The sequence below is a fragment of the Apostichopus japonicus genome, chromosome 20, assembly GCF_037975245.1.
Source record: "Apostichopus japonicus isolate 1M-3 chromosome 20, ASM3797524v1, whole genome shotgun sequence".
Taxonomy (NCBI): domain Eukaryota; kingdom Metazoa; phylum Echinodermata; class Holothuroidea; order Aspidochirotida; family Stichopodidae; genus Apostichopus; species Apostichopus japonicus.
The window spans coordinates 2,120,185-2,136,250 of NC_092580.1; the positions used below are offsets into that span (position 1 = coordinate 2,120,185).

General features: G+C 38.1%; 1 protein-coding gene and 1 pseudogene across 3 annotated transcripts in view; one reads left to right on the top strand and one right to left on the bottom strand.

Annotated features, from left to right (window-relative positions):
- The window catches only part of LOC139961025 (intraflagellar transport protein 122 homolog), a 33,037-nt gene that overhangs the window by 5,601 nt on the left and 11,370 nt on the right, over positions 1-16,066 (bottom strand). For 2 of the 3 annotated variants that reach the window (XM_071959830.1, XM_071959832.1), the window contains 14 exons: positions 13,647-13,844; positions 12,874-13,017; positions 11,485-11,622; positions 10,500-10,664; positions 9,270-9,508; positions 8,325-8,478; positions 6,959-7,287; positions 6,217-6,424; positions 5,409-5,475; positions 4,061-4,201; positions 3,224-3,422; positions 2,262-2,427; positions 1,634-1,745; positions 804-1,018 (listed from right to left, as the gene is read on the bottom strand). In XM_071959830.1, the coding sequence (XP_071815931.1) occupies positions 804-1,018; positions 1,634-1,745; positions 2,262-2,427; positions 3,224-3,422; positions 4,061-4,201; positions 5,409-5,475; positions 6,217-6,424; positions 6,959-7,287; positions 8,325-8,478; positions 9,270-9,508; positions 10,500-10,664; positions 11,485-11,622; positions 12,874-13,017; positions 13,647-13,844 (2,475 nt within the window). Of the gene's footprint in view, positions 1-803; positions 1,019-1,633; positions 1,746-2,261; positions 2,428-3,223; positions 3,423-4,060; positions 4,202-5,408; positions 5,476-6,216; positions 6,425-6,958; positions 7,288-8,324; positions 8,479-9,269; positions 9,509-10,499; positions 10,665-11,484; positions 11,623-12,873; positions 13,018-13,646; positions 13,845-16,013; positions 16,065-16,066 lie in introns of all 3 variants that reach the window. The other variant, XM_071959831.1, reaches the window with a different exon arrangement.
- On the top strand, positions 12,477-12,721 carry LOC139962263 (U2 spliceosomal RNA; annotated as a pseudogene).

Consider the following 16,066-nt stretch of genomic DNA (forward strand, 5'->3'; position numbering starts at 1 on the left):
AGTAAATACAACCACTGGAGTATAATGTTATAACCAATTAGACTCTTCTGTGCAAACCTTTCATATGATTCGGCTTAAATCAAATTATTTACAATCTGACACTTCTGCTAGTGCATATCATCACCTGAACAAGAATGGTCGACTAATTTGTGTCCATGGGTTTGCTGAAGGTTGTGTAAAATCTGAAGGATTGCAAGCATTGTGTGAACAAATGTTGATGTGTCCTGTAGGAGATTAGAACAAACGGCTGATATATCAAGTCTATGAGTATAGTGATCGTTGAGATTTGTTTGTATTAAACCATCAATTGTGAACACAACCTGCAATGTATTACACTTGTGCATAAATAACCTTGCTGTTTTATTTCTGATTGAGTTATTACAACTGACACCAGAAAATATCGCAACTAGCTAATCAGTAATAACCCAACAAAATATGCTAGTATGCCAATCAATGGCCACTAATCTTCAACCATTAACATGCATGTTACTGCCACCCTGCTACCACACCCCTTCACTGAGACAGTAATTGATAATATTTAATATCTCTCAATGTCTTGGAATAGTTCCAAGGGTCTAAACATCTTTTGAAATATTTCCACAAAAATTGGTGTGCGCTGTAGGAGATTAGAACAAACGGCTGACAAGTCAAGTCTATGATGATGGTGACCCTTGAGACCTTGGAATGTCTTGGCATTGTTTGGACATCTTTGGAATTGTTTTATCTGAATGGCATGCTAAAATTTGGAGGCAATACCTACGAGCTTTCATCCTCTAAGTATCTCTTTTGATCCCTAAACGTACCTCAAAACTCATGAGACTGGCAGTGAATGGATCTTCCTCCAAGTCCGCCCCTGCATCTCCAAAGTCATCCAGTCTCATGGATTGCATGTTACCAGACGATTGCTCCCTCCATTGATCCCTCTGTCTCTTCTTGGGTGGTTCCATCTGAATCAGTTGAACTGCCTCCTCGTCACTGAGACCGTTCTCTAAGACAAACTCTACCAGAGGTAGAACATCTACAAGATGAAAAAGATAAAACAAAATGGAGGAGCCATGTCATTAGCTGTATTAACATAATGAAAGATATGGAAACACAGAGAAGGAGTGAGGGTGGATTAAAACTGCTTAAAGCCTGGATGATATGAGCACAATTATTCAATTCAGACCTACCACAGTAGTGATGAGAGTGACGGTCAAGGTAATGACCACCATCATCATCACGATTCTTAAGATGACAACAGGATTCCATAAATCCTTATCAGTGACGAACAAATGTTCACTAGTTCCTCACTTTGTGCCAATTTGGATCTCCCAGTCAGCAATACCTCCCACCTCTTCCCCCTCAATAACACACAAGAAGGTCAACTGGTTCTTATCAACAAGGTGCATAGAGGCTTGATGTGATTCTAATGGATGGTGTATTTCATAATCTATTTCATTATTTGTACATTCAAGGTACTGTATGGTACCTTTGCTGGTAATGTAGGTTTTTATTGCATACACAGCACTGTCTAGAAATGGAAAATGCTGAATGTTTAAGTCCATTGAACTGTATGTACTTGTGTTACTGGTGACAGTTCATAGATTAATTAAGTCATTAATAAATTAATTAGAGATGATTAATTACGTACCAAACGATGAAAATGAATGCACAAATGGTTGGCTGCAGTTGGTACATTGATTGCCCTGGTTATTGAGGAGAGGGTTGGTGGTGGAACATCTGTAACACATTGGTAGGACCTCCTGGTTGGGACAAAAAAAAAATGATAAAGAATGGAAATAAAATTTACTATTAATTGAATTAAATGAAGAAAACAGTACAGAGGTATATCAGTGATTATATGAACATTATAGAAGGAAAATATGTGAAAATTTGAAACCACAAGATTAGATTAGAGCATATTGTTGTGATAAATGGTTGTGTATGGAAGGTTGGGTTATTAATAATTTTAATATATAATATAGTATCATAAATTATATAATATGTAATAAAAATTAATATCCTCTGTATTACTTTTAACAACAATCACACCTTGAGGAATGGAATTATATATGGAAATGTTGGATATTAAAACAGGTACAAAGTATACCCGACCATAAGGAGAAATGATACCAGCAATATCAGTGACTATTTGTCTATGGAAGGACACAAGATCCAATAGGAAATCAGAAACCAATCATTAATTATAGATGTAACTACAGGAATGCAGTTTACAATGACACACACTTGATACAGTCTGCTGTTCTGTAACACTTTACCTCGGCATCATGGAATGGCTTCGATCTTATCGTAATGCTGCCTAGATCAACAGTGTCTTGTAATCTCGGTGGTATTCTAAGGGATTGCAATTTCTCAAAGGCAAACCTTGCCAGTTTGTAAGCCTGTAAGATCCTGCTCTGTTTAGCAAGAGCATAGAGAGTGTTACTGAGATAAGTTAAGGAAGATGAACTGTAATATGAAGACAAAATAGTAAACAAATAAATTTGAAAATTTAGAGGCACATTTATGAAAGATTTGACAAATAACTTCTTGAAAATTATGTGTGACAATTGTTCAAGTAAAACTTGCCACTTTTAAGTTTATACTGTAATATTTTTGACTGTAATTAATGCATACTGAACTTTGACCCATGTTGGCACCCTGCCGAGGGTATTACAAGAGCACAGGTTTCCATTATTTTGATAAAAGACCCTCAATTACTCTAAGAAAGTTACCCCTAAAACAAAGCCTAAGCTTGCAACACTTTCTAAAGCAGATGCACCTTTCATAGGGAACCCACTTTGCATATAAGAATTGGGCTGAAGATGTGACATGTTGGACATGTTATCTTTAATTAGAGTGGCTAATAATCAGCTAGTTCCAACTGTTTGACAGAAAGAAATACTTCCCATATTTTCAAACAAAACAGTACATTTATTTCATGAAATTATATGTTTTTATGGTTACATACATTTATTAATGAAATACATACTATTGTTATTTGGTGTATAGAAGTACAATGCTTTTCACATTAATGTATTCCGTCCGATCGATGAGGTGAATCATCTCACTGTATAATAATAATAATTATAATCATTCAAGAAGGAAATATCATGTTTCAAGTACTGCCGTGAATAATAATTAATTATTTTAATTTCCATTTCTACGCAACGACACTTCCAACATTAACCGACCACACAATACATCAGTGGGGTGGGTGGGTATATATGTAAAAGGATACACTTTACTGACTCCATGAGGAACCTCTTTCAAGATGGCATGCCAGAGGTACTTGGCCATATTAAAGAGTGTCTCTGCCTGATGGGAGGTGAAGGGTTCATCAGTGTACCTTTGTATGGTATGGTAAACATAATAAACCTCAGCTTTAGACTGGAACTCCTGGAACTTCTGCAACATCTCACGACTATTCTCTTCGTTCTCTGTTGAAGAATGACAGAAGTTATAATATTAACTGCAGCTAATGTCAAATGCCAAACCTATTATGCCTTGTCGTTAATTTATGCAAAAAAGAAACTTTGCTAGTTTCGCTAACATTTCATAATGTGATCACAAACAGTAGTGCCCATACCTATTTGTAGTATTGTAATGTAGCCAATGGCTGTAGCATGAACCTATTTTCACAGTAGTACAACCTGGCACTGAGTGGTCCTATGTTAAGTGAATCCTAAGTAGACTTGCACAGGCTGTACAGAAGTAGGATGCAAAGTATAGTTCAACTTGCCACTGGCTGTAAAGGCAATCATTTTCTGAAGACTGCCTAGACTGCTTTGAGTAAATATTTATCCTTCCAGTATCTAGTTTCCTATAAAGTACATTGTGATAACTTCATAACCACAACGTAACAAGAGCTTGGGGAACTTTGGTTAAAATACTGAATGTTTATTTGAATAGAAAGTGTGGATGAGACAATCTTATCCATGTTAAGATAATATGTGCCATAAGCTTTAACATTTACATGTTATTATTCAGTCCACATTCAACATTTAGGTAAATTTATATTAGCATTGTGACTAACGAGTACAGCTAAATGAGACTTACGAAATGAAAGAGAACTTACTTCCAGCAATCTCCAGGCACTGCATAGACAGATTCCAAAAATAGTAACCAGCATCGTTAAAACGGCTCTCCATGACGGCATTGTGCGTCAGCTGTTCCAGTACTCTAACTGCCTCCCTCTGTTGTCCAGCCTTGTGGTAAGCTAGGAATAAGTCAGATCAGTAAAGTTCATGTTCTATTCTATTCAATGCACAACAATGCTCTATTCTATTCAATGTAGAACAATGCTCTATTCTATTAAGTGTAGAACAATGCTCTTTCTATTCAATGTAGAACAATGCTCTATTCTATTCAATGTAGAACAATGCTCTATTCTATTAAGTGTAGAGCAATGCTCTTTCTATTCAATGTAGAACAATGCTCTGTTCTATTCAATGTAGAACAATGCTCTATTCTATAAAGTGTAGAACAATGCTCTTTCTATTCAATGTAGAACAATGCTCTATTCTATTCAATGTAGAACAATGCTCTATTCTATTCAATGCAGAATAATGCTCTATTCTATTCAATGTAGAACAATTCTCTATTACATTAGCTTTCTTGTATGCAGGCCATGTTGCTCTATACTGAAACCGTTTGCTGAGATAAATGGTAACAGCCACATTCTACAGTGTTCCAGTATTAAGCCTAACAGGAGATGGAATAGTTATCTGGGATAACCTTTGTCCTTGAGAAAGAATGTCAAATTAGAAGGATGCAAACTTTGGATCCTTCAAAGTCTTTATCCACACGATGGTTTACGGAAAAGACCACGACACATTTACACCTTAATTCATTGCTAAAGGAAGGAACTACGCACCCCTTCTTAAAGTCAACCACTCAATCAATCCTGGGTAAACTGTGTGAAAGGGAAGTGCCTTAATTAACATATAACATACACTCTTGTGGAGCAGGATCAAGGGAAATTTAAATTGACAATATAAGTACTCTTAATTGCAAACATAAAGCAATTGGAAGAACGGCATAGCAACTTCACGCTTTGTCTATCAGCGCCATTCAAGGCTTTCTCATCTCTCAGCATTATCTGAGGCTTGCACATGGTTTTGTATAACCCGCTCTAATGATGTACGGCTTCAGTATGGTATATAATGTTAACTACATTGGAATGCATGTTCTCCAATGATGAATGACTGACCTCTCTCATCATGTTCTTCACTGAACTTACAGCCTTATATGTCTGTCTTTGTATGAATACACACACTGCACTCTTTAGTACTATACTCAATGGTAACTTTTCACCCAAAGAAAATGACTTAGTGCCTAGCATCAAGAATGTCCTTGTTGTAGAAACATGAATAACCATCTCTACACTGAGTTGTTCCTGTAAACTTTGAGATGAGAGGACCAACCTTTTTGAGCTTCTTCAAATCTGTCATTCTCAGCCAGCCATCGGGCATAAGGTACGTAAACATCATCCTTAAGGACAAAAGAAGAACAATGTATAGGCTTAAATAAATCCCTAGAAATAATTCAAAATACTGGAATATTGCTCTTAATTAAAACTTCAGACAAACACATTATTAACCCAACATATCACTATGCTGTTAAAATTGCAATGACATGTTACCAGAGAGAGGTAAACGTTGAAAAACAGACAGTTCCATACATCATGTACAAAACCAAACCAAGCAAACAAAAACACATAGAGACCAAGCATTTACTGCCATTGATTTCCATCAAAGGGATATTATGCTGGTCAAAAGCTGTTTGTGTCATATAAACCCTATGAACTTTCTGCACTCGTAGTTATAAATAACATCCTAACAGCATGCTCTATCACAAATGTATGAATGTGTACAGTGTTAGAGGGTTTCATGTGTTTTGCAACAGAAGTGCCAGTGACATCACAGAAATTGAGTTGAAAATGTCTTTTGGGGTTGATTTGTGATTTTCAACTTGGATTAAACAGGGGATGAACCTGGGGTAAAAAAAATTCACGGAACTTTGCAAAAATTGCGGTACAGGCTCCAGTTTGAGTATGCTACAGTGTGTCAGGATAATAGTTTATGTCCCGAGGTAGAAAAGAAATCACAGATATTCCGCGAATTCGCGGGAAAAGCTCATGCCTGATTAAATGTGACAGAAATTTTGTCTTTCATGTAAGGTCCACATAAGCCACAGGACTATAACTTTAAGTTGTATTCTCATGTTTACTACCTTGAATTCCGAATGCTTCTCTACTAAGGTGAAGGCTGCTTCCCAATTCCTGGACTCCACATGAAGGAGAATTAAGTTCCGGGTGTCTCCCATCTTGGTCAGAGTCTCTGCAGCGTAGGCAAACTGCTCCATCCTCTTAAAGTATTGTGCACATTTACCGAGAGGTTCTCTGTCAGCCTTGTCAAGCTTACGAGCAACGTCGATGAGCCTTGTGAGGAGAAATAATAAAGATAAAGAAATTCTCTGACATAATAAAAAATAAAATATATACAACGGAAAAGTGACTGTGAAATTATGAAAAAAAAATATAATACATATCAGCCATAAATTCGAAGAAGACATTTGAATGAAGTTTTAAAAGTAAGTAAGGCATTGCCAGTACTGTGTATGGAATGCACTGATACCAATAATTATAACCAGGATATCCATTTGTTCAGAAGTAGGTATTGATTTGACTTTACCAAGTAAACAAAATATAGTATACGTAAATAAGAAAACAGAAACTGACGGTAAAGTTTCAATCAAATTTGAGCGAAGAAATTTAAATCGCTAGCAAAGCAATTCAAACCAGTGAACTATACTCTCCTTCCCCAAGGATTATCAAAGGAAAGGTGGTTGAATAACTCAAATGGGTAGCAAACAAGAATTGCACCTCTGGGGCAATTGATTCTGGCCGTTAATTTGTTTGCTCTTTGAAAGTTTTTAAAATACATAGAAGACAAAAAACCCAAACAATCCTCACATATCTGCCCAGCCATTGTCACCGATGATCTCTACGGCTTTAAGGTGTTCTCCAGCGGACAGGTACATCTCTGCGGCAGCTCTGGGTTCGTTGATATTTTTGGCCCAATCGGCCTGCTTTGTGATCAGTAGTTTCTTATCCTGCGGATCTCCGCTGCCGATGAAATCTTTGGCCTGGTCGAACATGCAGAGATCCGTGTACATGTTCATGGCCTTCTGTTCGTGCCCTGCCCTCTTGTACAGCTTAGCTGCTTCGCCAAACTTGCCCTGGTAGGCGAAGACATCTGCCAGGAATAACTGGTCGTCTAGCTCACCGCGGCGCTTCCTCTCCTGTAGAAGTAGTAACAAAATAAAATTTAAAAACAAAAAAGTCACCAGCAATTTTTCCACTTAAAATGTTTATTTTTGATTAAAATGATTATTTTTTAAAATGATTTATTTTTTCTTAAAATGATTATTTTTTAATATACTTTGGCAAGGATAAAAACCAAAATTGATAATGCTAGACTTAATCTTATTGGGCAAGTATCAAATTTGTATGAACAGTGCTGAGAGATTAGGGTTAACATTAAACATTAAGGAGAAACTTTGCCCATTTATCTTAAAAGATATCTGAAAGTAATGCCCTAATGTTTACCATTTAAAGTCAGTATGTTGCTTTTACTTGATAATTAACTTCATGTTGTCAAACAAATATGTGACTTGCAAACTATTTCACCACAAAAGTGAGGACATTTACAAAGGTCATGTTAGTTTCAATTACAAATTTAAAAAATGAGACTATAGATGGAAACATGGAATGGATTATCTTTCTAAACTTTGGGATTCATTCATAAATGGGACAATGAAATTGACATTATTACTTGTATTATCTGATGTGAGTTAATTCAGAGTATGCTTAAGTTTGGTTGCTATGTGTGGCCATATCCTAGGAACCAAAAGGATTCAGACATTAATTTTTGTGCCCATTTTCTTCCTTTGAGACATCTGGGAACACAGTATATTAATATCAGCCAGATATAAATAGTCGTCTGGAGGTGTCTGTTACTTTGGCATGGATTGACCTGTGTACCAGAATATCTGTAACAGACACCTGACTGGGAATCAAACTAATGACCTCATGAATACCAATCCCATGATGCATCACACTAGCTATTCAGCTATCAATATTTCCCACTGCTTTGCCTCAAAATATCATAATTATAATCTTGGACAAAGTTTGAACATAACAACATGGAGAGCGCCATGACAGTCTTTCTCCTGCAATTTAAGACATCCTCTCCTTTGAATGTTTACATTGTGACATTATTTAAGTCTCTTCTTGTGCAGGTCCTTACTACACCTCCTTTCCATACTTGCAGGCCTACCTCAATGTTATGAATGAGTTCCAAGTAGCGTAGATCCCGGACCCTGATGAAAGCTTTCTTGGATGTGTCAAAATCAAGTCCCTGAAGGGCCTCGTGGGCCAGAGCATTCCAGTCCTTCTCAGTTACTCCCAAACATGCAACTCGATAAGCATCCCTGCAAGAAAAGTAAATTGCTGATCTTTTTAAGTTTTGTACCATACAGGCAGCCACATAGGATTCAGTTTCATTGACCTCACTGTAGTCCTGCTTCTTTGTATAAACCTACATCTGGTCCTTTCGTAAAGTGCAACCTCCTAACTTAATCGGTCGTGAACAATTTTTGAATTTGCCACACACCCCTCCCTCCTCCCCAAACTTTAAAATCCTTTGCATGCCACTGCCTTTTAGAGTTAATTAAAAAAATGACAAATCTTGTGGTAGTAACAACTACTTTCATAAACTGTACAAAGTATGTGTTACCTTGTGGAAGTAAAACATAGTTGAACTGAAGGTACGTGTTACCTTGTGGAGGTAAAACATACTTGAACTGAAGGTATGTGTTACCCTATGGAAGTAAAACATACTTGAACTGAAGGTACGTGTTACCTTGTGGAAATAACACATACTTGAACTGAAGGTACGTGTTACCTTGTGGAAGTAAAACATACTTGAACTGAAGGTACGTGTTACCTTGTGGAAGTAAAACATACTTGAACTGAAGGTACGTGTTACCATGTGGTAGTAACACATACTTGAACTGAAGGTACGTGTTACCTTGTGGAAGTAAAACATACTTGAACTGAAGGTACGTGTTACCATGTGGTAGTAACACATACTTGAACTGAAGGTACGTGTTACCTTGTGGAAGTAACACATACTTGACCTGAAGGTACGTGTTACCCTACTGAAGTAACACACACTTGAACTGAAGCAACGTGTTACCTTGTGGAGGTAACACATACTTACTTGAACTGTTTCCGCTCCAAATACTGATACATGGGTGCTGACTGGGGTACCTCCACCGTGGTCATAGCGTACACATGAAGACAGAAGATCTTGGAGCCAGTGAAGCCCACCACAAAGCCCTGCATCTTCTGTTGGTGCACTGGAAAATTGCTGGCCTTAATGTTCAACTGGTTGTTACCCGAGAAACACAGCATATCTTCACATTGGGTATTCCAGGCAACGCTGTTAGCATTCGGTTCCTACAAAGTAGCAAAAACCGGTGGACGGATAAAATATGAGGAGAGAAGGCTAAAGATGTGTTAGTTGAGATCTCAGAAATGTCATGACGCAAATTATTTGCAGAAGAGGGTGTAGTCCCAGCGGAAAAATCTATTCATATCTTCTGTTATATAATGACTACTTCAATGTGTTCAGATGTTATCAGATTATGCGTTGCATAGCAACAGTTCTTGTTAAGAACTGAATGGTTTAGATAGATTTTGGATCAATGGTTGATATTGCCTGTAGAGTCGGAGGATGAGTGATTTCTGTGGTATCTTATCTAGTCACATATCTTACTAAACAAGTAAGTAGAAGTACATCCATCTCAAATGTGACCCAGTCAAGGAATAGTTTGAAATGGCCTTACTGAAGTGATTTCTTTCGGCATATTTTCAGTCATTTTCCTGTTGATGTTTGGATGTTCAAGAGGATGAAATAAAACCACCAATGGTCTAAACATTGGCAGGATTAATAATAATAATAATAATATTCCAATTTTATATAGCCCTTTATTCCAGCGATAGGTCTCAAAGTGCTTGACAGACGTTATGTTACCCCTGGTCAATGATAACTTGTCCCAGAGACAATCCCTAACGTCAGCTACAGTTATATACTGCGCCCAATGACAAGTTACCTCACAGGTACCCATTTAAACCCTGGGTAGAGAGAGGCAATTGAGATAAAGCATCTTGCCCAAGGACACAACGTAATGAACTAGGCAGGAGTCGAACCAGCAATCCTTGGATCACGAGTCTGACGCCCAATCGTCCACCACGCTCCACAGGATTGAAGGTGATTTAAAAGCATTCAGAAATTCCTGGGTGAAACAGTGAGAATCTAAAGCAAGATTCCGCAGGGTCATGCCATGATAGCCCAAGCCACCAGCCAGCTACCAATTGGTGTGTCGGACATGTGTGTAAGTCGACGGAGTATTAAATGAATCGTGGTACGACACCAAGACAAACTTACCTGAAAGAGCAATTCTTTGGTGTCTACATCATAAACCAAACAGGTATTATGTTCATCAACCACGGCCAGGTGTTTCCTGGAAGAGTTCAGGTCCAAACATCTCACAGAAGTTTGTTGTTTCAGGATGAGGATGGGGAATGGATTGTCCACAAATATCTTCAGTATCTGGTAAAAGTCATTTTAGGTAAATTTACATAAATTAAATGCAAGAACTCTTGATTACATAGAAATTCCTTTGCCAACTGTAGTTAAATCAGTTCTCTGTACATGGTCAATGTAAAGTTCAATACAGTATATTTAAGTTTTGACTGAATGCTGTATAATTTATGTCCTAGGTTAGAGAGATCTAAACCTATTCTTGAGGTAATAAGAGGCAGAAGAAGATTATTCATAGTAAAAGAACGCATTCATAGCTTCATCATAAATTTGTATCCTTTCGGACAGCAAACTTTGAATTCAAGCAACCTTAAAAGGAATGTCAACATTGTATGAGGGCGTACCACCAAACTCTATTAAATTAAAATCTGAGTCCATTTACATGGACAGGGTTACATTTCATCACATTACTTTGATCATGGTCCCCAAGAGTTCCCTCAAAAACAGCCAAGTGAATGAATACCAGCTAAAATGCATTTCAACAATAGCAACAAAAGAAGACTGCATCACAACTTTAAAAAACTACCAAATAATTTCACAAAAATTGGTTAAGACAAAAATCTTCACAAATGAATGGACTCATTATGCAAATTATTTACAAGGACCAGATGACATTAACACTGACCTACATAAAACAACACAGCACAAAACCCTTTCCCAGCAGTAATGATTAACCAAACATCTTCATATTTCTCTTTTAGTTTATTATTGCGAGTCAAGTTACCATTTAATACAAGTCACATTTTCTTGTATTGCCCCTTCATTTTTGTTGCCATTGTTTTTCTGCTGCATTGATGCTAACAAACAAAAGTGGAGATGAAATGCTTACCTGTCCGTTCTTGAGACCGACTAAAAGCCCTTCTCGTCCACTGGTTCCTCCGATTACTTTGATGTATCTGATCAAGGCCTCCATCACCCACTCACGTTCCTTGTTTCCAGATAAGCTGTAACATGTCAACCGTTTTTCCTGTGATCAAAAATATTTTAAAAAACTGGTGATAGGGGCTATGGATAATACAATCTTCACTTAGCCAGGAGGATGGACTGAATCAGTGCATGGTCTCAGAGATGATATACAACATGACATACTTCAATGGGAGATCTTGGATTTAAAATGTGCCGTTAATGACCACTAACATTCTCAGCTCAATAGAATTCTCATAAAAGATTCCTGGGCCTGAGATACTCATTCTAGAAGGATATTCTTTAAGAGGTTTATTGTTTCTGAAGAAGGTCTTGCTATGATCAAAACATCATTTTGTACAATTACACACAGAGGCATTTTGTAGTAAACATTGCAGTTTTTAACACTCTGTTTTCCTATGTATTTGTATTCTGTGTTTGATCTCTGGTCACATGTCAAACATGGTTCATTGAACAGATTAATGTCAGATATATAACTAGGATTGTTTGTTTTCATTCCAGAGATCCCTAATTAGCTATGTACGAATGATTCCATCCGGTTCTAACTTATTAATTAGTCATGCTGACACCTTTGTTACCTCAAATACAAGTCCAAGTGAACCTTGAATCAAATATTCACACCAGAAATGAGTCTTTACTGAGTAAAGTTCTGTAAATCAGCTGCATTCTACAAGGATTAAGGTATGAAATGGTCTTCAGAGTCAACATGAATTACCCACAATCCCTTAGTGCTGGGGTTCTACATTAATTGTCTACAAGGGTCAGAGAAAAACATTGGTTGGAGCACCAGGCAATAGAGAACCACAATTGAGCAACGTGTAGAGTAAGCTGGTAGTGTTCTCAAGCCTATGGCCTTAAGGGCCCATATACCTGATTGTGTTAGCGTGTGAGTATATTTTCGCTTCTCGGCCTTTTGGCTAAGATCATGTGTAGTATCTGTTCCCTTTCGAGGGAATGGTGATGCACACCTGACGACAATCGCACAGTCACAGTCCCGATGCAAGGGGACTGGGGTTGACAGCGGATCAGTTGTTTGGTAGTTTGGTTTTCGTGCCCGGGTTCTTTCCTGGGCGACTTTTCCTTAAAAAAAAGTATATTTTTTGCAGTATGTTTTTGCAGTAGGTTTTGTGGGTATATTTTTTTGGCAGCCCAGATGTGGCCCACAGTCCACCTATTGAGCACCCCTCTCTTAGTTGGAACCATGACTAGGTGATAAGCTGATAGGGACAATGACTAGCATGCCTCTTTCGTTCTCCTTAAACCCCATTTTTTCAATTTGGATCCATCCTCTTACCTGACAGAGGACGATGTGTTGAGAGCAGACCACGAGAAGGTTGCATTCAAACTTCTGATTGATTTTTTCCTTGACTCTGTAGTGCATGTCAGATGCATCCTCTGAGTATAGTTCATAGATGATTATCTTATCGGAGAGTTGAACCTATAGCCGCAAAACAAAAACAGAATTTAAGCGGGTTGCAAAGATTAAAACAGAGCATATCTAGTAAAACAAGGTTTAAAGTAAGTGATGGATGATTCCTCATGAAACGGAGCATTTAATCTCCCCAGAATGGTGCAGTAAGGTGGACACTAACATCAGTATTAAATTTTTAATTAACATTTGCCCTGATTCTTAAAGGCCAAGTAAGCTATATCTGGGTACATACCCACTGAGCAAATGGTTTAGGACTATGCCAATTGTCAATGTTTTTAATATAAGGAACAGATTTTTTGCATTTCTTGTGACATAAGTAAAGTAGATGACAAACAATGTAGTTGGTGATCAAACTCTATTTGCATGTTAAAATGACTCAGTGATAAATAGATATGAGATATGCACTCCACAATCTCACAATTCCATAGGAAAGTCACACTTAATACATTCTGATTTATGAAATATCTATTAAAAATTTAAAAAAATACATTGATAGTATAATTTATAAAACAACTTATACATACATAAATATACTGATACAAAAGCTTTCTCAAAAGAAAAATGTTTTACTTTTAATCAAGAAAAGTTCTATGTGCAGGAATGAGTAGTAAAAATACTACAAGGTTTAAACTTACTGCAAGTCTGTTCTTGTAGATGGCTATCTTTTTCACCAGGTCTCTGCATTTCAAACGGACTTTCTGTTCTGTGAGCAGATGCTGGACGATGACATCTGTCATGTTTTCCCTGTAGGCATATCTATCCTTGTAGAGCCCATGAACGGTACTGAAGATTAGCTGATAGTAAGCTATGGTACCGTCCTGGCAACCGACAGCCTATATGAAAGACAACAAACACACATACATATGACTGAAGATGAGCCTATACGACAACTAACACACATACATATGACTGAAGATGAACTGATAGTAAGCTATGGTACCGTCCTGGCAACCGACAGCCTATATAAAAGACAACAAACACACATACATATGACTGAAGATGAGCTGGTAGTAAGCTATGGTACCGTCCTGACAACCAACAGCCTATATGAAAGACAACAAACACACATACATATGACTGAAGATGAGCTGGTAGTAAGCTATGGTACCGTCCTGACAACCAACAGCCTATATGAAAGACAACAAACACACATACATATGACTGAAGATGAGCTGGTAGTAAGCTATGGTACCGTCCTGACAACCAACAGCCTATATGACAGACAACAAACACACATACATATGACTGAAGATGAGCTGATAGTAAGCTATGGTACCGTCCTGACAACCAACAGCCTATATGAAAGACAACAAACACACATACATATGACTGAAGATGAGCTGATAGTAAGCTATGGTACCGTCCTGACAACCAACAGCCTATACGAAAGACAACAAACACACATACATATGACTGAAGATGAGCTGATAGTAAGCTATGGTACCGTCCTGGCAACCAACAGCCTATATGAAAGACAACAAACACACATACATATGACTGAAGATGAGCTGGTAGTAAGCTATGGTACCGTCCTGACAACCAACAGCCTATACGAAAGACAACAAACACATATACATATGACTGAAGATTAGCTGGTAGTAAGCTATGGTACCGTCCTGGCAACCAACAGCCTATATGAAAGACAACAAACACACATACACATGACTGAAGATGAGCTGGTAGTAAGCTATGGTACCGTCCTGGCAACCGACAGCCTATATGAAAGACAACAAACACACATACATATGAGTGAAGATGAGCTGGTAGTAAGCTATGGTACCGTCCTGGCAACCGACAGCCTATATGAAAGACAACAAACACACATACATATGAGTGAAGATTAGCTGGTAGTAAGCTATGGTACCGTCCTGGCAACCGACAGCCTATACGAAAGACAACAAACACACATACATATGAGTGAAGATTAGCTGGTAGTAAGCTATGGTACCGTCACCGACAGCCTATATGACAGACAACAAACACACATACATATGACTGAAGATGAGCTGATAGTAAGCTATGGTACCGTCCTGACAACCAACAGCCTATATGAAAGACAACAAACACACATACATATGACTGAAGATGAGCTGATAGTAAGCTATGGTACCGTCCTGACAACCAACGGCCTATACGAAAGACAACAAACACACATACATATGACTGAAGATGAGCTGATAGTAAGCTATGGTACCGTCCTGGCAACCAACAGCCTATATGAAAGACAACAAACACACATACATATGACTGAAGATGAGCTGGTAGTAAGCTATGGTACCGTCCTGGCAACCGACAGCCTATACGAAAGACAACAAACACACATACATATGACTGAAGATGAGCTGGTAGTAAGCTATGGTACCGTCCTGGCAACCGACAGCCTATACGAAAGACAACAAACACACATACATATGAGTGAAGATTAGCTGGTAGTAAGCTATGGTACCGACCTGACAACTGACAGCCTATATGAAAGACAACAAACACACATACATATGACTGAAGATGAACTGGTAGTAAGCTATGGTACCGTCCTGACAACCGACAGCCTATATGAAAGACAACAAACACACATACATATGACTGAAGATGAACTGGTAGTAAGCTATGGTACCGTCCTGACAACCGACAGCCTATACGAAAGACAACAAACACACATACATATGACTGAAGATGAGCTGGTAGTAAGCTATGGTACCGTCCTGACAACCAACAGCCTATATGAAAGACAACAAACACACATACATATGACTGAAGATGAGCTGGTAGTAAGCTATGGTACCGTCCTGACAACCAACAGCCTATATGAAAGACAACAAACACACATACACATGACTGAAGATGAGCTGGTAGTAAGCTATGGTACCGACCTGACAACTGACAGCCTATATGAAAGACAACAAACACACATACATATGACTGAAGATGAGCTGGTAGTAAGCTATGGTACCGACCTGACAACTGACAGCCTATATGAAAGACAACAAACACACATACATATGACTGAAGATGAGCTGGTAGTAAGCTATGGTACCGTCCTGACAACCAACAGCCT